This window comes from Eptatretus burgeri, chromosome 1 (assembly GCF_056783735.1).
Source record: "Eptatretus burgeri isolate ZD-2024b chromosome 1, Ebu_testis_v1, whole genome shotgun sequence".
Taxonomy (NCBI): Eukaryota; Metazoa; Chordata; class Myxini; order Myxiniformes; family Myxinidae; genus Eptatretus; species Eptatretus burgeri.
Genome location: NC_140961.1, coordinates 109,498,718 through 109,524,155, shown reverse-complemented (window position 1 = coordinate 109,524,155; position 25,438 = coordinate 109,498,718). Strand labels below are relative to the sequence as shown.

Below are 25,438 nucleotides of genomic sequence, written 5' to 3'. Positions count from 1 at the left end.
CACGTTGCTTCCATCCATAAAATTTCAAAGACGCCGGTTCATAAGAACAAGGTCAAGCTGCAGACATTGGGGACAACAAAGCTACAGACTGGCAGAGGGTGAAAACGACTTTCCACTGACCGGGTGACCGCCAACTCATTCGAATGTCACTCAACAACCGTAGGATGACGTCAAGTGACCTACAAAAAGAATGGCAAACGGCAGGTGGGATGAAGTGCACGGCGAGGGCGTTTCGAAACAGGCTCCGAGAAGCAGAGCTGAAGTCGGGCAAAGCTAGAAAAAAATCCCTTCATCAATGATAAGCAAAGAAGAGCCAGGCTGAGGTTTGCAAAAGACCATAAGGATTGGACCATAGAGGACTGGAGTAAGGTCATCTTCTCTGATGAGTCCAATTTTCAGCTTTGCCCAACACCTGGTCGTCTAATGGTTAGACGGAGACCTGCAGAGGCCTACAAGCCACAGTGTCTCACACCCACTGTGAAATTTGGTGGAGGATCGGTGATTATCTGGGGGTGCATCAGCAAGGCTGGCATCAGGCAGATTTGTCTTTGTGAAGGACTCATGAATCAAGCCACGTACAAGGTTCTCCTGGAAGAACACTTGCTTCCTTCTGCTCTGACAATGTTCCTGAACTCTGAGGATTGGTATTTCCAGCAGGACAGTGCTCCATGCCACTCAGCCAGGTCAATCAAGGTGTGGATGGAGGACCATCAGATCAAGACCCTGTCATGGCCAGCCCAATCTCCAGACTTGAACCCCATTGAAAACCTCTGGAATGTGATCAAGAGGAAGATGCATGGTCACAAGCCATCAAACAAAGCCGAACTGCTTGAATTTTTGCGCCAGGAGTGACATAAAGTCACCCAACAGCAATGTGAAAGACTGGTGGAGAGCATGCCAAGACGCAGGAAAGCTGTGATTGATAATCAGGATTATTCCACAAAATATTGATTTCTGAACTCTTCCTCAGTTAAAACATTTGTATTGTCTTGTTTAAAAATGAATATGAACTTGTTTTGTTTGTATTTTTTTGAGGTCTGAAAACACTGAAGCTTTGTTGTTATTTTGACCAGTTGTCATTTTCTGCAAATAAATTCTCTAAATGACAACAATATTTTTATTCGGAATTTGGGAGAAATGTTGTCAGTTGTTTATATAATAAAACAAAAATGTTCATTTTACTCAAACACATACCTATAAATAGTAAAACCAGAAAAACTGATAATTTTGCAATGGTCTCTTAATTTTTTCCAGAGCTGTATATATATATATATATATATATATATATATATATATATATATATATATATATATATATATATATATATATATATATATATATATGTAGCATACACTTTCTAGAGCATTGGGGCTGCTGAGGCAGTTTCTTGACAGTTTATACTGGGTGGTTTGCCATTGCCTTCCCAGCTGCCAGTCAGGGCAGGAATTTGGCATCTAAATCGGGGGCCGGCGATAGCTCGCCTATTCTTCACGAAGGACACCTGGGCATCTATGACGTCCGCCATCTAATGCTGGCAGACACACCCAGTTTAATGTACATTCACGGGATGGGACAGATATTGATGCCTCGTCCTGTCTGCGAAACATGAGGATGACAGTTTGTTGATGGAAAAAGATTCAAATCCAGGCTAAACAGTTCCAAGGTCAGTGTGTATACCTCGAGGCTACACTGACAGTGCCATCTTATGTATTAGATAATGTGTAATTCATTTAGAGAGCAAAGTAAAATAAATTCAAATACGTGTAAATCTCCAAAATAATAGGATTTTGTGTAGCATTTTAAGGTATGTGCACGCAGCATTACTCAAACCTCCCTTACCAGCTATCCACACCACAGCTCCGATTCCCTGAGAATTCCCATCCTGGACAGCTTACATCCAAGGCAAGTCTCCAAGGAAGAGATCACCGCATGCACCAGCAAAGGATCCAATGGTGGAGGCATTCTTTTGCAGCATTATCTTGGACAAAAACAAATGGAGATCTGATCCAAAGTTCATTTGGTTGTGATCTTCAATAGGTCGTGAAAACTTCCTCGTATAGCTTGATCACACTCCTGATTATGGTGTGGAGGGACGAGATTTCAAACTGTCCAGAGCTTACGTGTAAAAGCTTTCCATCAGAGCACCTTTGACATCTGCAACTGCGTACCAGGACAAGCTGGACCACGACAAACCGGACATTCTGATGCTGCTGCCATCGGGAACCCGCAATTAAAGCACCATTCCACATTAGGCTGCTTTGTTTTGGAATTTCGTGATCAATCTGTCATTTACAACAAAGGCAAACACTTCCTGCATTTGATATAGTCATTTATCAAGTACTGTACAACATAACTGGCCAATGCAGTGAAACATAAACTACATAATGGATTGTAAGCTACAGAAATTAAATATGTAAACCTGCTGTATGTTCTCAAAACACAGCAAAAATGTGTTTTCTGGTACTTCTGAACCTTGTATTTCCACACGATTACATATTTAGGAGTGTTTGTTGATCTTAGTTCTGGAGCTCATGCAGCTTAGCAAATAAGCACCACACATAAGGGATACATGTGAAAAGTATTCAAACGTACCTATTCGAATGACAAATAAGAATATCGAACTTGACATTTCAACTTGCACTTCATAAAATAAATAAATAAATAAATAAAAACATTCTATAGCACATCAACAAACCACGTGACCCATACACTGTCGGCCTATAATTTGAACTTGATCCGAATAGTGAGATTAATTAATAGACGCAACAGTTTGGCATGAAATAAAATTGACAAACGCTTGCAGGAACACGTAAATATCATTCTTTCTTCCCTGAGATTTAATATATCCCTTAAAAATTACCATAGTAAACTTGTAACTTTCATTTAAAGTGCAATGCAGAAAGTACTGCATGGGTCTAAAGCATTGCCATGTACCAGACAGTACAGCAGGTAATAGATAGGCCCAGTTTTAAGTTTTCTTCTTCTTTGTTTCCAGTACTATAGACGACTCTGCACTCTTGTTAGAGTAATGCAAGATACTAAACTACATTTTATAAGGGGTACATTAAAGAACCTGGATCGTTCAGTGTGAAAAGCAAACATGTTAGATTCGTCATCAAATTAAGGGACTGCACACACGACCGAAGTTATTGTTCAGCACAGATAATGTCTGCTTCAGCATTAACAGGCAAGCCATTTCCATCCAAGAAGCCCCCATATTAGCCTGGCTTTCCAGTTTTCCCATAATTGATCTCTTCCCACTAATGCGTTCAAACGTGTTCATCCTTTGCCAGGAACGATTTGGATGTATACTCACTTTGGCTGCACCCCTTTGTGCAGCTTTCAAAATCAGCACGGCAGGTTTTATAAAAGCTTACTTATCACCCACTGAAAGCCTGGGGGCAGATTCGATCATATGCCAGAGAGATTTTGAAAATAAATAAATGTAATAACTACTGCGATGCATCTATTTGCTGGATTTTTACCGTCATTTTCTTCCTCGGTATATAGAAACAAAAGGATATCGCAGCAAACATCGGCGCTATATGATCCAAACATCAGGTTTTGATAATTTTGCTGCTGCTGAATGCCACTGGAGGAAAATGAGGGTCAAAAATCTGATGGAGATACCAAAGCGGTACATCGTTTATAGGTCATTAAACGGTGTGCAAAGGAACAGGGTTCCCTTGATTATAACTCTTTGCTCTTGTGTCCTGCACAATAATTGCACCTCCAACTTACAACCGTCTACCATCACTTACCCTAACTTTGAAGTACTATAGGCCACACACCATACGCTCAGCGTGTACAAAAACATGTAGAGACTTTCCTGCTCCTGAGCGCAGATATTTAGATACTTGCTGTGCGGTCATCAAAAGGGGACCATTAAAGCAGTCTTTTACAATGTGCAAAAATATGAACATGCATTTAATATAAATATTTGTTTTATGTCATGTTTTTTTTCATTTATTTATTTAATTTATTAAATAAATCGTGTAATTGTGGAGTCTGTTAACAGTATAGTTGCTCTTGTTATTGTATACTTCTTATATGCACAACCTGTCGGCCAACAAAGCTACATTATACTGGTGTAGAGGTCTTGACATAACTTCAATGGTCAGTGTTTCCTTAACATAACCGGTGTGGTCTTGACCTATCTGGTGGGTTGTAAAAGACAGTCCTTTGAGTTGAGAAGTTCACCATGAGAAACTTCACAATCAGATTAAGTTTCGTTTCGTTTATGCTCTTAGCAAACTTACAACATTTAACATATGCAGAGAAATCTTAGCGCCCCCTATAGGTACAACTACGTTAACTCTGCACTATGAAACATGAAGGCCGTTTTTGTTGTGGCCAAGGTAAAGGAGGTGTATGCAAATTGCAAAGCAGGCAGTAATACAATGACTCAGCGACAATGTGCCACTGCAGGCATGCACTCATTGCCAACTTACAACTGCCAATCTGCTGGTCCTTCCTAACGCCAACAGATGGAGATGGTTAGACATCAGTAACAATTTTACTTCCAAAGGTATAGTGAGGGTTAGCAATATTGCAATTGCTGAGTTTAAGGTCCTCTTCTCTATTTCCATCAATGTTTTCATTGAAGTCCTCCTCCATGTCCTGGTACTCCAGCCTGCTCCCCGAATGGAAGCTTATGGCTTTCTTGAGACTGGTAGCAGTGGGAGAGCACAGATCACTGCCTATCATTGACTGGTCGTCACCCTCTGTCTCGCGCTGGTAGAAGTAATTGAAGTTAGAGACAATGACTGGCACTGGCAAGGAGACAGTGAGCACGCCTGCAATGGCGCAGAGTGAACCCACAATCTTGCCCCAAACAGTTGTCGGACTCATGTCTCCATATCCTACTGTAGTCATGGTTACCAGTGACCACCAGAAAGATTCAGGGATGCTGGTGAACTTGGTCTCATTCTGATCGACCTCTGCAAAGAATACAGCACTGGAGAAGAGGATGACTCCGATGAAGAGGAAGAACACTAAAAGTCCAAGTTCCCGCATGCTGGCCCTTAATGTGTGACCAAGAATCTGCAAGCCCTTAGAGTGCCGCGAAAGCTTAAAAATACGGAAAACCCGGACAAGTCGGATAATTCTCAAGATCGCCAGAGACATGGTCTGCTGTCCATTGGACCCTTTATTCTGAGCTAGCTCTGTACCGAGCGTGATAAAGTAGGGCATGATTGCAACAATATCGATGATGTTCATGATGTTTTTGAAAAAGTCGAGCTTGCTCGGACATGAGGAAAAACGTACAATCAGTTCAAAGGAAAACCATATAATGCAAATAGTCTCCAAGATGAACAGTGGGTCCGTTAGCAATTCAAACGAAGGGGAGTAGGTTCCATTGATGGTTATTAGGTGCACCTCCAAATCTATGACCGATTTATCACGAAAAATGGGGAGAGTCTCGAGGCAGAAGATGATGATGGAGATGAGAATGACCAGCACAGACACGATGGCGATGCCCCGAGCCGCACTTGAACTCTCGGGGTACTCGAACAGGAGCCAGACCTGCCTCTGGAACTCATTTTCAGGTAAAGGTTTCTCAATTTCCTTCACGTAGCCCTCATCCTCGCGATACCTGAGTATCGTATCTTCTCCCAACTCGTAGAATCTGATCTCCTCCGTAAAGATATCAAAGGGCACATTTATGGGCCGCCGTAGCCGCCCCCCGGACTGGTAGTAGTACAGGATGGCGTCGAAACTTGGTCGATTGCGGTCAAAAAAATATTCATTGCGCAGTGGGTCAAAGTAGCGCATCCTCTTCTGGGGGTCTCCCAGCAAGGTCTCAGGAAACTGCGCCAAAGTCTTGAGCTGAGTCTCAAATTTAAGACCTGATACGTTAATGACCACTCGCTCGCAGAAATCGTGGCTGGCATGCGTGACTTCATATCTGTCCTGCTGGTAACTCTGCGTTGCAGGGGCTTCGTCTGATCTTTTCACACCAACCACCGTCATGGTGTCTTCCTTCGGTGCTCTCGAGGCACGAGGCGCCGCTGTTGCTAGCACCGCCGCATCCTCACAGCCGGGCCATTAGAAAATGGAGAGGATCCGCTCTCACTGGCCAATTCTCGCTGCTGCCTCAGCAGATTCTCACCGTGCGATCGTGCCGGCCGGACGAGCAGACACACCCCGTGCGGTGCTCGGGGGAAAACGAAAGCAGCACGAAGAGGTGCGGTGAATACACCCAGTCTAAGGGTGCACGCTGGCGGCTCCGTAGCGCGGTGCACAGGGATGATGATCCAGGATGCGCCGCAGCCCGAACGCATTACATCTTCCCGTTCGCCGAGCCGGAATCTGCCAAGCTCCCCGATCACTCGGCTGTTGCAGCGCGCAATTCCAAGCACGCTCCTGCGCAGACCTGGTCTGCGCTAAGAATGCCGATCCAGCTGCCACCACTGCTCCTGCTGCAGTGTCTACTCGCTAGCGCATCAGGAACTCGCCTAGCGGCCGTGCCCATGGCTCACGGTGCGGCCCAGGCAGCACTGCAGCAAAGGCGTCCCGATAGCGATTCGTGCAGGATCCCAATCTGACCGTCTGACAATCCTGTATGCAAGTCAAAGAATGACGTCACAACGCTAGCGTTGCGATGCGAAAAAAAAAAAAACCTCGGGAGAGAGGGAGAGGGGGAGAGAGAGAGAGAGAGAGAGAGAGAGAGAGAGAGAGAGAGAGAGAGAGAGAGAGAGAGAGAGAGAGAGAGAGAGAGAGAGAGAAGAGAGAAGAGAGAAGAGAGAAGAGAGAAGAGAGAAGAGAGAAGAGAGAAGAGAGAGAAAGAAGCTTGCGAAGGGTCTGCAGATGATATGGTGGTGAGCGTGAATGCTGTACATGCCCAGGTCGTGCATCCTGCTGCAGTACCACTGTAGCAAACGGTGCACTGTATATGGCCAATCACACGGGGCTTATAGATGCTTCACCTGCTCAAAACGATAGGCAAATTGCACTAATTGCAAGTACACATCGCAAGCGTGCATGTATGGATATTCACTGTGCGGTCCACGTTTCTTTTTGACAAAATAAAATACAGTATTACTTTTTTTTGTCAAAAGGTGATCTCACTTTCACATCCGCGGGAACCACAGACCTTATAGTGTATTGTCAGTGAGTGAGAACCTGCGATCGACGCATTGCCTGCAATCCAGAATTTCCATACCAAATGCAAACCGAGCTACACAATCCCAATTCGTGTTTTAAATATTTACACACGAGATTTGTTACATCGGGTTAAGGAAGAGTGCGCTTTGCGGAGCATTCGCCGTGTCGGTGCGTTCGGTGGATCCACCGTATCGGAGGTGCGCAAGGTGGATGCACCTGCGGGCGACTGATCCCACTGACGATGCGGCACAAAAACCTTGGCTCTGGGATCGTGACTTTAAACCCGCGGGCCCTATAATGACGTAGAGGCTGAAAAACGACACTTAAACGGTGATCAAACTTGAGCTCCATTCGTTCTGGGAATTTGCCGGCCGTGTATTACGTACTGTACAAAGGATATCCCCGACGTGGAACTGTGCTCGTACGTTGAGCATCTCCTCCAAATGATGGCATCATGCAGCCTTTGACTGCAGGGCATCAATGGCTAGTACGACGTACCATGGCACCAGGTCTGTTTTCACCATTCATGGCAACTGACGATGAACCTAATGGATCATGTAATGTGATAACATGATCCGTATTTTCTTTGTGTTCTATTTATTTGTGGAAATAGATCCGTCGAATTGTCTTCTATGCGATTTACTCCCTATAGTGTGTGAAATATCTTGCAGGGTGAGGTTGTCAATGGCAGTAGCATGCATTGCTTCTTGACAATCGAAGCGCGCAAGCACGATTGATTTAAAGACCATTATTTTTGGACTGCAGCCAAACACCCTCTCCTCCTCCCTTCCACTCAAGCCCTGCTTCACTCCAAACTGTGGTGAGTCGTGAGGTTTACTCAATTAGGATTACTTCGAAAACGTACTCCGTCCGTACTCGTGATGTTTTCTACCCCCATTAACCCCTCTATACCTCTCCACATCTATTTTCAGATTAGTATACCTCTACTCACTCTCTTCCTGCTATTCGTTCATCCCCTCGTTGCATCCATGTGTTGTACCCACTACCCTACTGTCAGTGAATTGCTCCTCCCCTTTATCTCCTCGCTCTTCCCTGAGCCTCGACTTTGTAATCAGAAAGCTATTTCCCCATGATTTCACGAGGAAGATATTCACATCCCGTTCTCATGTAAAATCACATCAAATATTCCATTGATTTTATTGGCTGTTTTTGTTTGGCCATTGTACTGTACTCGTCCAGAGGACGACTCTTGTGAAATGTACCATGGAATCCTTCCTACTCACATCATTGTTGGCAGGATGGCCGATTCATAATACTCATAAATACCCGCTCCCTCCAGGAGCAAATTATGGTGTCAGTTAAATATTTTGCACAGGGCCGTGTGTCTGGTCTACTTTCCCCTCAACCGCTTATATTAAAAAAATATTCCAGTTGTTCTTCCCTATCCCCCTTGTAAAAATTCTGCTTGTGCACCCACCTCCCCCACAACCACCCTTGATAAAAAATAATGTGGTTGCAACCCCTCCCCTTTGTTCATATTCAAATTAGACTTGGGATAATATGCATACATTGCTCTGCCTTTTAACCGGGTCATCTCCCCCACACTCAAGGGATGAAGGGCCAAATTTAATTGTGCCTTGCTAACATGACGCAACAGAACATTTGCAAAATTTGGTGGAGATCGGCCAAGCAATTTTAAATTATTTAAAGTTCCCACATTCATACGTACGTAAACAAACATACCTACATGCACGAGAAAACACATACACATGCATGATACATACTGTCATGTCCTCGGCGGTTAACACCGACCTGGATAGATAGCTGAACGATTTTCAATTGGAGGCGAACAGCCAAGATCCTTGGAGATTATGGCACGCACGGGACGGGAAACAGTGGAGGCACCCACCACGGGACGTTTACCAGAATGAAAACACACGGCTTTATTCTCAAACCCACAATGAATAGACGGACACAACTAAATTGACCAAACAATAGTTTAATGGCGTAAATCAAAGATTTATAATGAAAATAACTCAACTGGTGATAACGAAAATAGGTCAAAGCATGAGGTAAGCCAAATTTGAGACGAATCCACTCAATCACAAACACAGACAAGGGGAAAGACAAAAATAAAAGAAATTCCTCCCTTTATGCCGGCTCTCCGGTTTGTGTGCAGAGACGACATTTTGGAGCCTCACAGTCATCAAGCCTCGAAGCCCCTGCGCTTAAATGCACAGAAAATGGTGCTGAGGCGCTCTCCAGACGGGAAACACACCAGATGGCCCGAGGACACTCTCTGTGGCCACATACGAGACACAATTTGCACGAGCGATCCCCAGCGCTAACAGCCCACCAGCCGTTGTCAAAACTCCTTATCACGATCAAAATTGCTGGCACCGCTCCTCTCTCAGCCTCAGGCCCACTCACAGCAATGGCGCCACCTTTTTCTTCGACTCTCCAACAAGGGATACTGCCGAGTTCAACCTGAGAGACGCGCTCCTATTCTTCTCTTCCTCTTATCCCAAAGCACACAAACTTCACGACCCAGCCGGACAGTCAATGGTTAGTGTCTTGCTCCAGCATGTGAGAAAATTCACACAATACAAACAACGAGAATTGCGCAGCCTTCTTGACTGTGCCGAGGAGAGGCAAGAGAGAGACCCTCTGTGTTTCGACCGCTGTCTTGATACGATCATCTCCCTCTTACGTCACACTGTCCAATCATCAGCCTTGGGGGCGTGGCCTGTCGATTACTGTTCCTGAGGGCCGGGTTTAGCCTGCCAATTGTGTTCAGACTCCGTTGGCAACCAGGTCGGCCGTTGTTGTTCTTGTTGTTTTGTAAAACGTGGTCTTTTTTATGGCCGGCTTTGTAAATGCAAAAACCTAGGCAAAGGTCACGGGGTAATCACATACTGGGAGAAACCAGCCTTAAACCGCACTTAGTTAACACAGCACCACCCCTGTCGTGACACAAACAATCTTAAGCTCACAGTTTTCCCGACTTAATTTACATCGAGATGTCTCTTACTCGTCCATGGACCATACTATGCTTTATAATCCTACCTTTATGATGAAATTTCTCCATCTACCACTACAAACAAAACACAACCCCCCCCCCCCCGGAACCATAGCTCCTGCGAGGTTAAATGCAGGCGTTACCATTCCAGCCTTACCACTTACCGACTAACACCTAATTAGCCAACAAAATTAATTAAGAGGGGCTGTGGGAAACGAGCCGTAGCTAACTTACCTGTTCTCCTTAACGTTCTACACCTTAACACAACAATACAAATATTTACAAAACTCTTGGTTTCTCACTCCTAACTCCTGGGGTGGGTAGAAAATGTCAGAAAGCACACAAAAACCTACCGTAATAGACACAACCTTAACCAAAACGCATTAGCGTTTGTACAACCCCCTTCTAAAGACTGCATTCCCTGGTGCATGCCACAATACCCAACGTTACCTGTAGAGCCATCTCAATTACCGTAATCCAAATTTCCGCAGGCCTTCCCCTTCTCGTATAGGGAAGTGACATGGATCAGGTGTGCATTCCCCCCCACACACACACATAAACCCAATAATCAATCATTCATTCCAACCCTGCAAGACCATGACTTAAATGTTATTACACACATGTGTGATCCTCAACTAGGAAGCAGGGAGGGACCGTACAACCAAAATGGTGGGGGCGCTTCAGGCTGTGGTGCCCGCAGTCCAAAAACAAGTCACCCAACTTACAGCTTCTTCTGCCCCCCCCACCCCTCCCCCCTTCTTCAACTATTCGGTCCCTGACAGCCAAACAGCTCCTTTGCTGTACGTCCCGCCGGGGAGGGTCTCTGCACGATCCAGGCTCTCTCGACCTCTCCTGGATCTCCCTAACGTTTGTCACCCAACAGACCTCCCCTCCGATGGATCCCCATTTTCAGACACCACCAGCTGCCAGGGACAAATTAACTCGGGAGGGGGGGGGGCTGGGCACAGTCATACACGATGCATACACACATTAAAACACATACACATACATGACTTACACATACAGTGCCAATAGAAAGTCTACACCCCCTTTAAAAATTTTCACCTTTTGTTGCCTATTATATAGCCTGGAATTGAATTGCATTAAATCAAACTTTTTCCACCTTTATTTAGTGCAAAGTCACATTTGCTCTACGGCGAGGATACGGTGGCCGTACGCCCTCTGAATTGACAGAAAGGTGCGGCGGCCACAGAGTTTCTGCAGTGGCCCTACGCCGTTTGGCTATATTTTACAGGCCGTTGGGGTCGCCGTGGAATTATAGCACGGAGTTATAACTTTTTTCATTTCTACGTTTGCCGTAGCAATTCAACAAGCCGAAACAAAAGAACTGGTAAAAAAAAAGAAAAGAAAAAAGAACCCACTCGTTACCGTCCGTCTGGCCGCACGTTCGCCTTAGGGCCCCCCTGCGGTCGTCTTGCGGGCACCTTGCGTCTGCCTTGAAAATTCTATGGCCGCTGCAGGAATGCCCTAAGGTCACCGTGCGACATCAAATCAAAGACCGTACGGCACCCCCACGTTTTCGGTCTCCACAATTTATACATACGCCGTGCGGCTACCCGAAAATAAAAACATGTGTGACCGTGGAAATACTGCGGCCGCCCTATAATTGCTAGTGGCCGTAGATTTTGTAGACCCCACGGCTGCCGTGGCAAATGTGACTTCGGCCTTACACATCGTAATCCACAACTTCCAAACACAACTTCCACAACAAATTTCAGAAAATTAATTAAAAGGACAAAACTCGAATATCTTATCCACCCCCCTGGGTTAATATTTGTTGGAAGCACCTTTGACAGCAATTACATGTGTGAATCTCTTGGAATAGGTCTCCACCAACTATGCACACCTTGATTGGGCAATATTTGCCCATGCTTCTGTACAAAACTGTTCAAGCTCAGTAAAGTTCCATTGGGAGCATTGATGGAGAGCAATCTTCAAGTCATGCCACAGATTTTCGATTGGGTTCAGGTCAGGACTCTGACTGGGCCACTCAAGGATATTTATGTTTTCGTTCCTTAGCCACTCCAGTGTAGCTTTGGCTGTGTGTTTCGGGTCGTTGTCATGCTGAAAGGTGAACTTCCGTCCCAATTTCAGCTTTCTTGCAGAGGTCAGCAGGTTTACCTCCAGGATTTTTCTGCATTTTGCTCCATCCATTTTCCATTCAATCCTGGCAAGTGCCCCAGTCCCTGCTGATGCGAAACATCCCTGGAACATGATGCTGCCACTGCCATGCTTCACAGTCAGGATGGTGTTCTTTGGGTGATGTGCTATGTTGGATTTGTGCCAAACGTAACATTTTGCATTTAGGCCAAAAAGTTCCATCTTGGTTTCGTCAGATCACAAAACTTTTTTCCACACGGCTTCAGAATCTCCAGAATGTTTTTTTTGCAGACCTCATAGATGTATAAATAAAGATGGAAAAAGTCTGATTAAATACAATTTAATTCCAGGCTATATGGCAACAAAAGGTGAAATTTTTGAAAGGGGGAGTAGACTTTCTATTGGCACTGGACACATATGATACATATACACAGAAATACATACATACACTCATGACATACACACACATGATGCATGGACATGATACATACATGATACATACATACACGATGCATATAAACATATATACATATATATTTTATTTATTTTATACATGATGCATATATATATATTTATTTATTTATACATGATACATACATATGTACCAGAGAATTGGTATATTTTATTGATGATCATCAAGTAAGCTGACAGGATGTCCTGGAAGTATAGATGTATCATCGTCTCTAAGCTGTCTAGCTAGCCTGGGTTTGAATCCCGACCCAGCTGTAAACTTTCATCCCGGTGTGTCACAGACAGGGTGATTCATAAATGTTTGTGCTGTTCCTCAGATGAACGTTAATTGTCCGTCACGTTTGCCGGCATTAGTTGGTGGACGCTAAAGATCCCACGGTGTCCCTTGAGAACAGTAGGTGAGCTATCCCCAGCACCCTGGTCAAATTCCAAATTCCTGCCCTAACTACTGCTGGGAGCGGGATGGCAAACCGCCCAGCATGATCCTGACCGAGAAACCGCTTTAGCAGCACAAGACACTCTGCAACACAGACTATGGTAAATCAGATCGTATCGTCTTATGTCTCCAACATGCAGTGCCATGTTCCCTTTTAGTACCCAAGCACTTTTGGTAGCTAAAGCAGTTTTTAATGATTGAAATTTTAAATGATTTTAATGATTTTAATGAGAAAGCTGGAGTATAAACTTCATCTCCCACAAAACCATAAGCAGGCAAATGAAGATAGAGAAGAGGTGATTGGAGGGAAAGAGGAAATAGTTTATGCTAATTCTAATCCGAAATAAAAAAAGGTCAAATGTGTATTTCAAATGCAATCGCAAGTGCATGAGCACACTCGTCAATTGAGACTTAACATGTGTTTCAGAGCCAATTGTGGACCCACAATCACAGACGTGATAGTCAATGGGTTTCAGAGCCAATGGTGAGAGCACAAGCACGTGAGGGATGTCACAAGGTTTCATAGTAAATGGTTGACAAGATATGGCTGCCTGCAAGTATATTAATTAGGTCTCACAGGATATGGTACAGAATTAGGGTACTTACCTTTGAGGTATCTCGTCTGGGTTCGATTCCCAACCCTTCCTCTTTCAAATGCAGCAATTGGCTGGGAGTGGTACATTTGCTGAGGGTGTGGCTGTGCCCACCCACCCCCGTAAGTTAGAGCAGGAATTTGGCGATGGTGCCAGCAATAGCTCGCCTACTTTTCACAACGAGCACTTCGTTGGAACTTAAAGGTCCACAGAATCAGAAAGAAAAAACAAAATTGCTTTTTTCAAAAATAAAGAAAACAAATCATAAATAAATAATTTATGACGACAGTCAAAATCATTTTGTGGAAGCCAGAAGGTGCTCTGAATCCGAGGTCGAGATGACGTCATGTGAGGGGTGGGGCCAATCGAACTTTTTTGGGGGGAGGGGGGGAGCGGGACCAATCCAGCATAATACAGCAAATCACATTAAAATCTTCCTTTCAAGAAAAGAACAACGATTAAGTGTTAAGTGAAGCCATATCTATTAATTAAACCAAACATGATTTTCTGATGATGTGGACCTTTTTTATCGTCCACCAATTTATCCCGGCAGATGGGACACCCAGCTTTAACGTCCATCCGAGGGACGACACATGCATTGACGAATCATCCTGCCTGCGAGACACCAGGATGACAGTTTATAGCTGGGCTGAGCATTTGTCTGTGGTCATTAATGGCCCCTCTATATCTATCAATAACATTAGGCGATTATGTGCTCTAATCTCTGGGGGCACTGCATCAGCGGCACAGCATCTCTTGGTAATGATGCAACCAGCAAACCATATCCGGCATTGAATCCTGGTCAAATATGCAATCACTGACTGAATCAATGGACCTTTCAATACGTCACTCAGTGGCATTCAGTGTGACCACTCCTTGGCTTTTTTCACAAGATCTTGGCTATTCGTTGTTCACCTTGGCATCTTGGTTTTCTATAGGTTTTCTATTATTTATCATCGCTTTTCCAAACCTTGTGAGTTCTTGGCTTTTTTCATTGGCTCACCTTGGCATTTATGAAAATGAGGAGTGGTCACACTGGTGGCAATTACTGCTTATTCTTTGTAGATGTAATTCCTTGCAGTAGTGAGTGGTTTGGCTCTCAAATGTAAGCTGGTGCGACTGTGTCCCATCTCACACTCCGAGGAATGGAGCGGTCTAAACCTCAGGGTATTCATCTTACAGAAGGAAGTGCAGAACATGCTGCTTTCTCGACATGAGCAAAGCTACTGCTTCGTCAAGCAGTTTCATTTTTAAGGAAGTGAATAATGGGAAAAGGTGCTGCCACCAATTTTAGCAACTTGGCAAAAAGGCCAGGTCTCACTCAGTTCAAAAATACCAACACATGAGGAGGCCATTCAGCCTGCACTATGGTTGCTTGTCCATACTCTATCCTTTTTAATGCTGTGCATCAAGAGGTAGCAGCACGTACCATTTTTAAAGTCTTTAGGTATGATTCAGTCGACGTTTGTACCCTCAAACTCCAGTCTCAGAGAGGATACTCCAACCATTACATCACCGAGTCTGCTTTAAGGTAGTTGTTGTTTTGTATGCAGCCGGTGGCCTCTGGATGCATTATTTCTGGGAGCACGGCTGTGCCACTGATGCAGTGCCCCTGTTACCAATAAGCTGATACTCATTTTGCCAACCTCGAAAGGATGACAGACTGTCAACCCACCTGGTGCTATTTCAACGACACGACAGGGGCTGCAACTCAAGACCCTAAGAACTTCAGCCAGCACCAAGCTTGGTTAAAGGTAGTGTGAGAAGTGTTTTGATCATTTGAGAGATGGCTTTCATCAGGTCTTTCATCATCATCGGTCGATTGCGATAGCGTTTGCACATGATATTAAATAAATAAGCAAACAATATTTGATCTCAACCCATCTCCTGTTAGAGGTTCAATAATGAAGCCTCACAGGGCACTGTACAATATACTCTACTTCATTTGTATGGGGAGTTTATTGTGCTACCAAACTCGGTGGCGTGATAATTAGAGTGCTCACTCTGAGTCTAGGAAGTAAGTAGTTAAAACCTGACCATAGCCAAATTAAACCAAATACTTCAAAAATGGTACGTGCTGCTTCCTTGCTTGACTCTCAGCATTTAAAAAAGCATGGACCACATACACCCATGGCACAGACTTGGTTTTCCGAATGTCCTCTTCCTGTGTTGAAGCAACAAAACCAGTAATGTGAAAAACACCAACAGGATGTTTACTTCCTACACTTCCAGACAAGTGAGCCAGCTCCAAAATACACTTGTTTCCATGTCTCATGATCAACACCATCATCACTCCTGCATAAAGCCTGAAAATGAAAAGACTATTATTTTGTATGCAGCCTCTGGCTGCTAGCTGCATCATTGCTGGGAGAATGGCTGTGCCGCTGATGCAGTGGCCCGTTTCCAGTAAGCTGGTACTCATTTTGCTGACCTCAGAAGGATGAGTCGACCTCAAAAGGATGACAGACTGAGTCAACCCACCTGGCGTTATTTGATAGCACAACAGAGGCATAAATCCGAAGATGTTAAGCCAGCCACCTTAAACGTTAACTGTTAAGCCAACACCAGGCTTAATGAAAAGATAATTTTAAAGATAATTATAAATTAAACCTGAAGGTAGTATTCATACATCAATCACAGAGGGAATGGAAAATGGGGTTTGTTGGAGGGAAACTCATAAACAGCATGCGTAGCCAAAAAATAAAGTATGTCGTGGATCGAGAATGCCAAAAGAAGCACTGCTTGTGTAGACGGATAATTCTAGGATTGTGAATTCCAGCTCAAGTAGTGAAGAAAGCACTATCCTGATTATGAGGATGCCGCTGTTGGTCTCCACTTAGTAGAGGGTTATAAGGGATGTTTGTTTGCCTTTGTCTGGATCTGGCATGTATGACAGCACCTGTGCTCACAATAAATGAATGCGGAAGATTGTTGCAGGTTCTGCCAGCCTCCAATTGGCCAGTATGCCATTGTTCCAAAGTGAGTCGAGGCATTTTGAAACAGTGCAATACTTGTGAATGTTTACTCTGTGCTTGTAAGAACTATTGGAGCAAGTCCATTTCCTTTGCCATAATGTGTTGATTCTTTGTTTTATAGGTATATATATATATATATATATATATATATATACATGTTTTTTTTACAGCTGAGGGACCACAAAACACATACTATATGTGCCGGGCAAATGAGGAGAGTGAGATGGAGTGACTGTGGGATCAATTGAGAAAAAGCAAATTGAGAAAGCAGTATCTGGGAGAAGAGAGTACAGTATAAAGGCAATTAGAAAGGAGGAGATGAGGGGGAAAAAAATAAGGAAAAGGGAAGTTGGAAGGTGAATGTGTGGAAATTACAGGAAGGTGGAGGCCAGAGGTTGGTCAAATTTTGCCATATTAAGAGCATACTTCGAGAAAGAAGGAAACCATTTGGCCAATCCTGCTTATGCTTATCCAATTTAATGTATCAGTTTACTTATATTCCATGTATAGTAGCCTAATAACCCTATTCTTAAGTTAAAATTATAAAGTTTCCCTTTAAAATCTACAAAAGGAGACTTTTCCAGGATACTGAAATCCAGTAGCCTTCATCCCACAGAGGACCAAATAGAATGGTAAAGTCAAGTAACTTTGTCGAAGAGACAATGAAGTTGACATCCAAAATTTTACAGTGCCACTTTAAAAATGCGGAACGACTCGTGGATGTCAACAAAGCAACACTTTCAAGCAAAGATAAAGCAATGACAAAATTACTGGAGCTTCACTTATTGAAAAACTAGCAAACACCACCCATCACCTGACAGTTGTGGGTTACAATGTGTAAATAAAAGGTGGAAAAAATCTGATTTAATACAATTTAATTACAGGCTATAAGACAACAAAAGGTGAAAATTGAGAAAGAGGGTGTAGACTTTCTATTGGCACTGCACATACATACAAATATATACATACACACCAAATATACACATACATACACTAAATATACACATACATACACCAAATATACACATACATACACCAAATATACACATACATACAACAAATATACACATACATACAACAAATATACACATACATACACCAAATATAAACAAACATACACACAACAAATATATACAAACATACATACCAAATATATACATACACACAAAATATATACATACACACCAAATGTATACATACACACACAAAATATGTGCATACACACAAAATATATACATACACACACCAAATCTACACATACATACACACCAAATATAAACATACATACACACCCCAAATATATACATACACACAAAATATATACATACACACAAAATATATTCATACACACCAAATATATACACACATACATACAAATATATTCATACACACACCAAATATATGCATGCACACCAAATATATATATATATATATATATATATATATATATATATATATATATATATATATATATATATATATATATATATATATATATATATATATATATATATATATATATATATATATATATATATATATATATATATATATACACACACCAAATATACACATACACAAAAAAGATATACATACACTCATCAAATATATACATACATACATACAAATATATACATACACACACCAAACATTAACAAACATGCACACCAAATATATACATACACACACAAAAGATATACATACACACAAAATATGTGCATACACACACCGAATGTATACATACACACAAAACATATACATGCATACAAATATATACACACACACACACCAAATATATGCATACACACACCAAATATATGCATACACACACCAAATATACACATACATACAGATATATACATGCACACACCAAATATATACATACATACATACAAATATATACATACACACACCAAACATTAACAAACATGCACACCAAATATATACATACACACACAAAATATATACAAACACACACCGAATGTATATATACACACAAAATATGTACATACACACACCGAATGTATACATACACACAAAATATTGTTGCGGTCTTCGCGCCCGCCGGCGTGCGAACGGCCACGTAACTCGAATCGCGGCACGTCGCCCACCGGACGGACAATCCAGTCGTGACCCTCTCGGACTAACGCCGGGAACCAGTCACGGGTGGACCTTTCGGTCTCACCGCGATCGAGCCAATCAGCCCCCGCGTGGGATAGGGTTGCTCGCCAAATTCGACCTACCTAAGTACCCACGCGGAGGGTAGACCGGGCGATCGCACCTCGCCGCAGGTCGACTTCGGACACGGGCCACTTAAGCGACCCGTTCCGTACTATCGGGATAACCGAGCGGTGTTATCGTCGACCTCGACGGTTCGATTAATTATCGGGCGTACTCAGCCCACTACCAACCCTTTACGTGAAGCAAGATGGGGATTCAATGGGGGAAAAGACGAAGCGAAGCGGGAGAACAGTTCAACAATAAAGCACATTTATTCGCGGCACACGGGAAGCACACAAATACAATTCCACCAAAAGCACACAAAAAAAAGAAAACACAATTCCATTTACACAAAAAGCAAACATAAAAGTGAAAACACAGTGCAGAGCTAATACCGACTACCGAGCACACGGCAACACTTATACAATTCTACTTCACAGACGGCGCCGACAACACATACCCAAAACCAAGGAAAAGAAATACCCTCAAGGATGAGGTAGGCCTGGGGCCGAGACCTGGTCGGGCCTACCCGTCTGGTGATGAGACGCGGAGCGGCGATGGCCCCGCAACCCGCGGGCCTCGTGGACAGTGCCTGGCAGGGGGGTGGGAACGGGGCCCCCTTGGTCGCACTATCTCAGCGCGGGGGGAAACAGGAGGGGGTTGCTGATGCTCGGGGTATAGAGGATCTTTATTATGTGCGCGACGAGCGTCTCCACCTCGGCCAGGTCGCGCTGCCGGCCTCCCAGGGGTGCAGCTCCCTGCACGACGTGAGCACCCCCTCGTCCGCCCTCGCCGCCTCTCCACAGCTCGTCCCCTCCGTTCCGACTTCAACGCACACGACGAGCAGCTCCACCGCCCGCGAAGTCTTGACTCTCTGTTCCGACTCCTTCGCCTCGTTCCGACCTTTACGACTCCTTTGACTGACGAACACCGTCCTTTTATCCCCCCCGTAACTTCGCCTTTGACCCCCTCCCTTTGACCTTTCAACTCGCTCCCCATTGGCCCGAGAAAAAGTGGGCGTGAAGGCTTTTTGATCCACAAATTTGCATATATCGATCGCCCTGGGGGCGGGGCCAATTCGCCCCTCGCTCACCGATTGGACGGCAAAAAGTGGGCGTGTGTCGTTTTGGATCCGTTTTTGAAGCAGAAAATCCGTGATTTTGTACACGCTGTTCAACGTGCGCCCTACACGAGTCCAGCATCGGTGCCCATGAGTGGCGCGAGATGACGGTGATGCGATGGTGGCGAGTTGTGACGGTAAAGGTCGTGGCGGTTGTGGTGAAGCGGTGGTTGTGGTCGGTGGTTGATGTTGTGGTTGTGATCATGGCGGTTGGTCCAAAATAAAGATAGTAAAAGAAAAACGGCTATCCTGAAGAGTCGCAGCACGTATAAATGACATGTATTCCCACTAGACAACGGGTTTGGGCCTAACTACACATGCACTTACCGAGATACCTCACCTAAGGGACCTGAATGGTGGTTTGCGAATCTGGTAACCACAACAATATATACATACACACCAAACATATACATACATACAAATACATACACACACCAAATATATGCATACACACACCAAATATATGCATACGCCCACCAAATATACACATACACACAAAAGATATACATACACTCATCAAATACGAGCCGGACCACCATTGACAGGTGCCGCACTGCAGAGCACCCCCTACATCCAGCATGCAGGTACCCCGCCGAACTGCGACCCCCAGCTCATCTCTCCTTCTCCGGCTGTGGGGGGTCTTCAATAAAGCGTGTGTGTGTGTGTGTGTGTGTGTGTGTGTGTGTGTGTGTGTCTGAGTGTGTAGGGCCCGTCTTTAAGTAGAACTGTATAAGTGTTTTTGTTTGATCATTGTAAATATTTCTTGTATATTCGCGATAAGTCTTGCCCTGTGTCTTTTCTTTATTGTGAATAAATTATTGTTAGAAATGTTCCCAGTTCGTTTCCGTCCCTTCTTGCATTGGTCCAGCATGGTTCGGATCTGAGTTTAGCTGGGTTTTTATACCTGATAATCCGTTCATCCCAGCCGGCATGGCATTCGCAGTTTCCGCTCGGCTGCACCCCAACCGGAGTTGGTAGTCAGTAGTTGGAACTCCACCGCAGTCAGTAGAGTGACCCCGTTCGAGCAAGACGTGCTGAGGGCATGGTTTCCCTGGTAGTCAAAATCGCGTAGTTAATTAGGTAAATTGGCTCGAGAAAAAAAGACCCTACTCTACGCAGTTGAGATATTGGCGTCCACCGTCGGTTCAGCGACCCACCGCATCACGGAATTATCCGGAGCGACGGCCTACAATTCCGGGGAGTCTGGTGGGAGACGACGAACCTCCCCCACCTTGTGGTCAACCTCCCCCACCTCGCCACCGACCCCCGGCTCACAACAATATACATACACACAACAAATATATACATATACATACCAATATATACATATACACACCAAATATATACATACACACCATATATATATATATATATGCACATACAAATATGTACATACACACCAATATATACATATACACACCAAATATATATATATATATATATATATATATATATATATATATATATATATATGCACATACAAATATGTACATACACACCAATATATACATATACACACCAAATATATATATATATATATATATATATATATATATATATATATATATATATATATATATATATATATATATATATATATATATATGCACATACAAATATGTACATACACACACCAAATATTTTCGCACATACAAATATGTACATACACGCACCGAATATATACACACAATACACACATACAAATTTATTGTTGCAGTTCTGCAAAACCGCATGCCTCTAAGGCAATGGCACCCAGCACACTGTGATTGCCAGGCAGTTATTTTGTTAGTCTTCGTGCAGTCAAACCTAACCTCTCGTCTAATGGGTTAATGGGATGGAGTGCATTGCGTGGGTCCTATAGCTCGGTCAAATTGTATCTCTATCTTCCATTCAGTCCTGATCATCCTGAACAAGAGGTTCATGCTCCGTCATCCTGAATGAGCAGTTCATGCTCTGTCATCCTGAATGAACGGTACATATTCCATCATCCTGAACGAACGGTTCTTGCTCCGTCATCCTGAATGAGCCAAGCTGTTAGTCAAGCACGTGAACAGTGCCAACCGCAGCTTGCCGGGGGTGCCAGGAACAGGCATGCGGGACTAACACAACCCTCGTGTCAAGTTGCCAGAACACAGCCCAGGAGTTTGGTGCAGGGCTCCGGGCCGTGTCAAGCTGCATGTGCGAGTGCTCCCTTATCCTGAGCGAGTGGTTCATGCTCCCTCAACCTGAGTGAGTGGTTCGTGTTCATTCATCCTGAATGAGCGATTCGGCTCTGACATCCTGAATAAGCGGTCCGTGCTCAGTCATTCTGAATGAGCAGTTTGTGCTCCATTATCCTGAATGAACCATTCATGCTCCATCATCCTGAACGAGCGGTTCGTGCTCCGTCATCATGAAGGAGCGGTTCGTGCTCGTCATCCTGAATGATCGGTTTGTGCTCCGTAATCCTGAGCGAGCGGTTCGTGCTCAATCATGCTGAGCGAGCTTTTCGTGCACGGTCATGCTGAGCGAGTGGTTCGTGCTCCATCATCCCGAATGAACAGTTAATGCTCCATCATCCTGAGCGAGCGGTTCATGCTCAATCATGCTCAGCGAGCTTTTCATGCTCCGTCATGCTGAGCGAGCAGTTCGTGCTCCATCGTCCTGAATGAGCGGTTCGTGCTCCATCATCCTGAATGAGCGGTTCGTGCTCCGTCATCCTGAGCAAGCGGTTCATGCTCTGTCATGCTGAGCGAGCTGTTCGTGCTCCGTCATGCTGAGCGAGCTGTTCGTGCTCCGTCATGCTGAGCGAGCTGTTCGTGCTCCGTCATGCTGAGCGAGCAGTTCAAGCTCCGTCATGCGGAGCGAGCGGTTCGCGTTCCGTCAGCCCGGGTGAGTTCTTCACGTTCCGCATCCTGCGTGAGTGGTTCATGCTTCATCAATCATTGTGAGTGAGTTGTGAAATAACTCTCAATTTCTAGCCGTTTGCCTTATTAACGTGTTTTCTCAATTATCGAGCCAAATTTTTTTTTCCACCAGTCACACACAGCTGTACTTCCACCCGTCACACACAGCTGTACACCGACTTGTATTCTTGGCGGTGGCGATGATGTCAGACAGGTGACAAAGTCTCCTCTCACTCTCGTTGGATCCACACAGCTCTCGCACTTCTCCTCTTTTTTCAGATGCACCCCTCGCTTAAATACCCACGAAAGGGAACAAAAGAGCCTTTGTACGGGGCGGAGCTCCGTGAAGCACACACCACTGTCCGCCTTGATTGGACAGTGTTCCACAGCATGCACAAAACAGCAGCTGTTTATAAAGATTAATATTTGTGAACATACCTCTGAAACAGCTATATAAATGCAATGGCATTTTTTGGTGAAAGCTTCTCAAGGTCTTGCGGTTGTCTGCAGTACGTACTGTAGTCGGTAATGATTTGTACTAGTAGCAAAACTCCCAGTGGTGGTGGCAGAGGATATTATGAGTATCGCTTCAGAGGCTGCAATTGTTTCACGAGTAAGATGCCTCCACCTTATTTTTGCACTCGGTATGTTGCCTTAGACTCCATTGCAAGTAATTCAGAGGAATTCCCATGTTTTATTGCCTTTTTCCACCAAGAAAAAAACGCCACGTTAAGGTGTGGAGATTTTCAGTTCAAGCGTCGTTCCACATTACTGGAGTGTTTTTTCTGCTTAAAATAACAAAAGTAACTAGAACGAGCAGTCAAAGATTGCCTACCCTCACTGACTTGTTTTTGTGTGCTTTTATAGTACATATTTTACAGACACACTCGCATTCTAATTGAACATACTTTGTAGATGTACTCACAAACTAATTGTACATACTTTGTAGATGTACTCACAAACTAATTGTACATACTTTGTAGATGTACTCACAAACGTATTGTACATACTTTGTAGATGTACTCACAAACTAATTGTACATACTTTGTAGATGTACTCACAAACTAATTGTACATTCTTTATTGACTTACTCATAATCTAATTGTACATTCTTTATTGACGTACTCATAATCTAATTGTACATTCTTTATTGACGCACTCATAATCTAATTGTACATTCTTTATTGACGCACTCATAATCTAATTGTACATTCTTTATTGACACACTCATAATCTAATTGTACATTCTTTATTGACGTACTCATAATCAAATTGTACATTCTTTCTAGATGTATGAACAATCTGATTGTACATACTTAAAAGACGTTATCACAATGTAATTGTACATTCTTTATTGATGAACTCACCATCTAATTGTGCATTCGTTATTGATGTACTCACAATATTGTTACGGTTGTGGAAGTTCACAGAGCACCATATAGGTCCTTAGATCAGTTATGCCGATAAGTTTGTGTTCAGATAGATTTCCCCACCATTGTCGAATGGTAATTATTCATGTAACATGGCTGTGAATCTTCAGTTAGTTGTTTTTCTTTAGCTATCGTTACTTTGGACCAACCACAACGCCAACCACCAACCACAACACCAACCACAACACCAACCACTTCACATCGCCACAGATAACGAACAGCCACCTTCACAACAACCACCTTAACCACCACCGCCCAACCACACCACCCTCACGACCACCACAAAACGCCAGCCTCCCCACCATAATGCCAACCACTCCACCACCGCATTTCCACCTCAGCAGGGTTGCGAGAAGCCTGACATTTGTCGGGAGAGAACGGACGATGGCCTCACCCCTCCCCCCCCCCAACGAAAACCACGTGCGGAAGAGATGCGGGGAGGCAGTACTTAAAACAAAAGAGCCAGGCTGATCTCTCCTGGAATTTTCCTCCCCCCGCGCGCCGCGAAAGGATGCGCCGTCGAGATAAAAGCGCACGCGGAACGAGAGGTCCGCTCAGTGGGGCTGTGGGTCTGGAGGTCTGCAGATCGTGGTCGCTCTCTGCCTTGGTCAAAGTCTGTCAAGGTCTTTAGGTACTGGTCACTCTCCGAGTCGTCGGCTGCGGGAGGGTGTGGAGGCGTGTGGAAAGGAGGACAGAGAAAGCAGTGGAGCCAAGGCGCGTGGCCTGCCAAGCCGTGCCTTACCGTGGGTCGTGGAGACGGGACGCCGCGGGCCACCCCAGCGAGGTGAAGGTAGCCAGCCCGGTCTCGCGGAGCCTCTGCGGTCTGCACGGCTCCGTGTCAATAAAGACCCCAAGGGGTCCAGTCTGCCGCTCGTCTGTCCTGGGGCTTTTCTTTGCTTTTGTGTGAATGGTGTGGCGCCATGTCCATAAGTAGAACTGTTAAGTGTGTACATAGTAAATAGATGGTTGTAGCTCTTGTCTTGCTCGTGTTTTGTCCCTACCCCCCATTGATTGCATACCTGCTTGATTGCATGACTGCTTACGTGCTTATGTTAGTAAATAAATGTGCTTATTTGAATGTGAACCTGTTTGTCATGTC

General features: G+C 44.2%; 1 protein-coding gene and 1 long non-coding RNA gene across 4 annotated transcripts in view; one reads left to right on the top strand and one right to left on the bottom strand.

The window, feature by feature from the left end:
* Window positions 1–6,565, bottom strand: part of LOC147035163 (potassium voltage-gated channel subfamily A member 1-like) — a 39,665-nt gene extending 33,100 nt beyond the window's left edge. The window contains exon 1 of one of the 2 annotated variants that reach the window (XR_015061523.1): window positions 1,841–6,565. Coding sequence is in view for 1 of the 2 variants with exons in the window: in XM_085894564.1 (XP_085750690.1) it covers window positions 4,499–5,974 (1,476 nt within the window). In the remaining variant the exon portion in view is untranslated. The remainder of the gene's footprint in view (window positions 1–1,840) is intronic. The other variant, XM_085894564.1, reaches the window with a different exon arrangement.
* Window positions 1–25,438, top strand: part of LOC147035162 (uncharacterized) — a 257,319-nt gene that overhangs the window by 154,995 nt on the left and 76,886 nt on the right. For both annotated transcript variants that reach the window (XR_015061556.1, XR_015061558.1), the window contains exon 3: window positions 7,780–7,928. This is a non-coding gene — a long non-coding RNA (uncharacterized LOC147035162). The remainder of the gene's footprint in view (window positions 1–7,779; window positions 7,929–25,438) is intronic.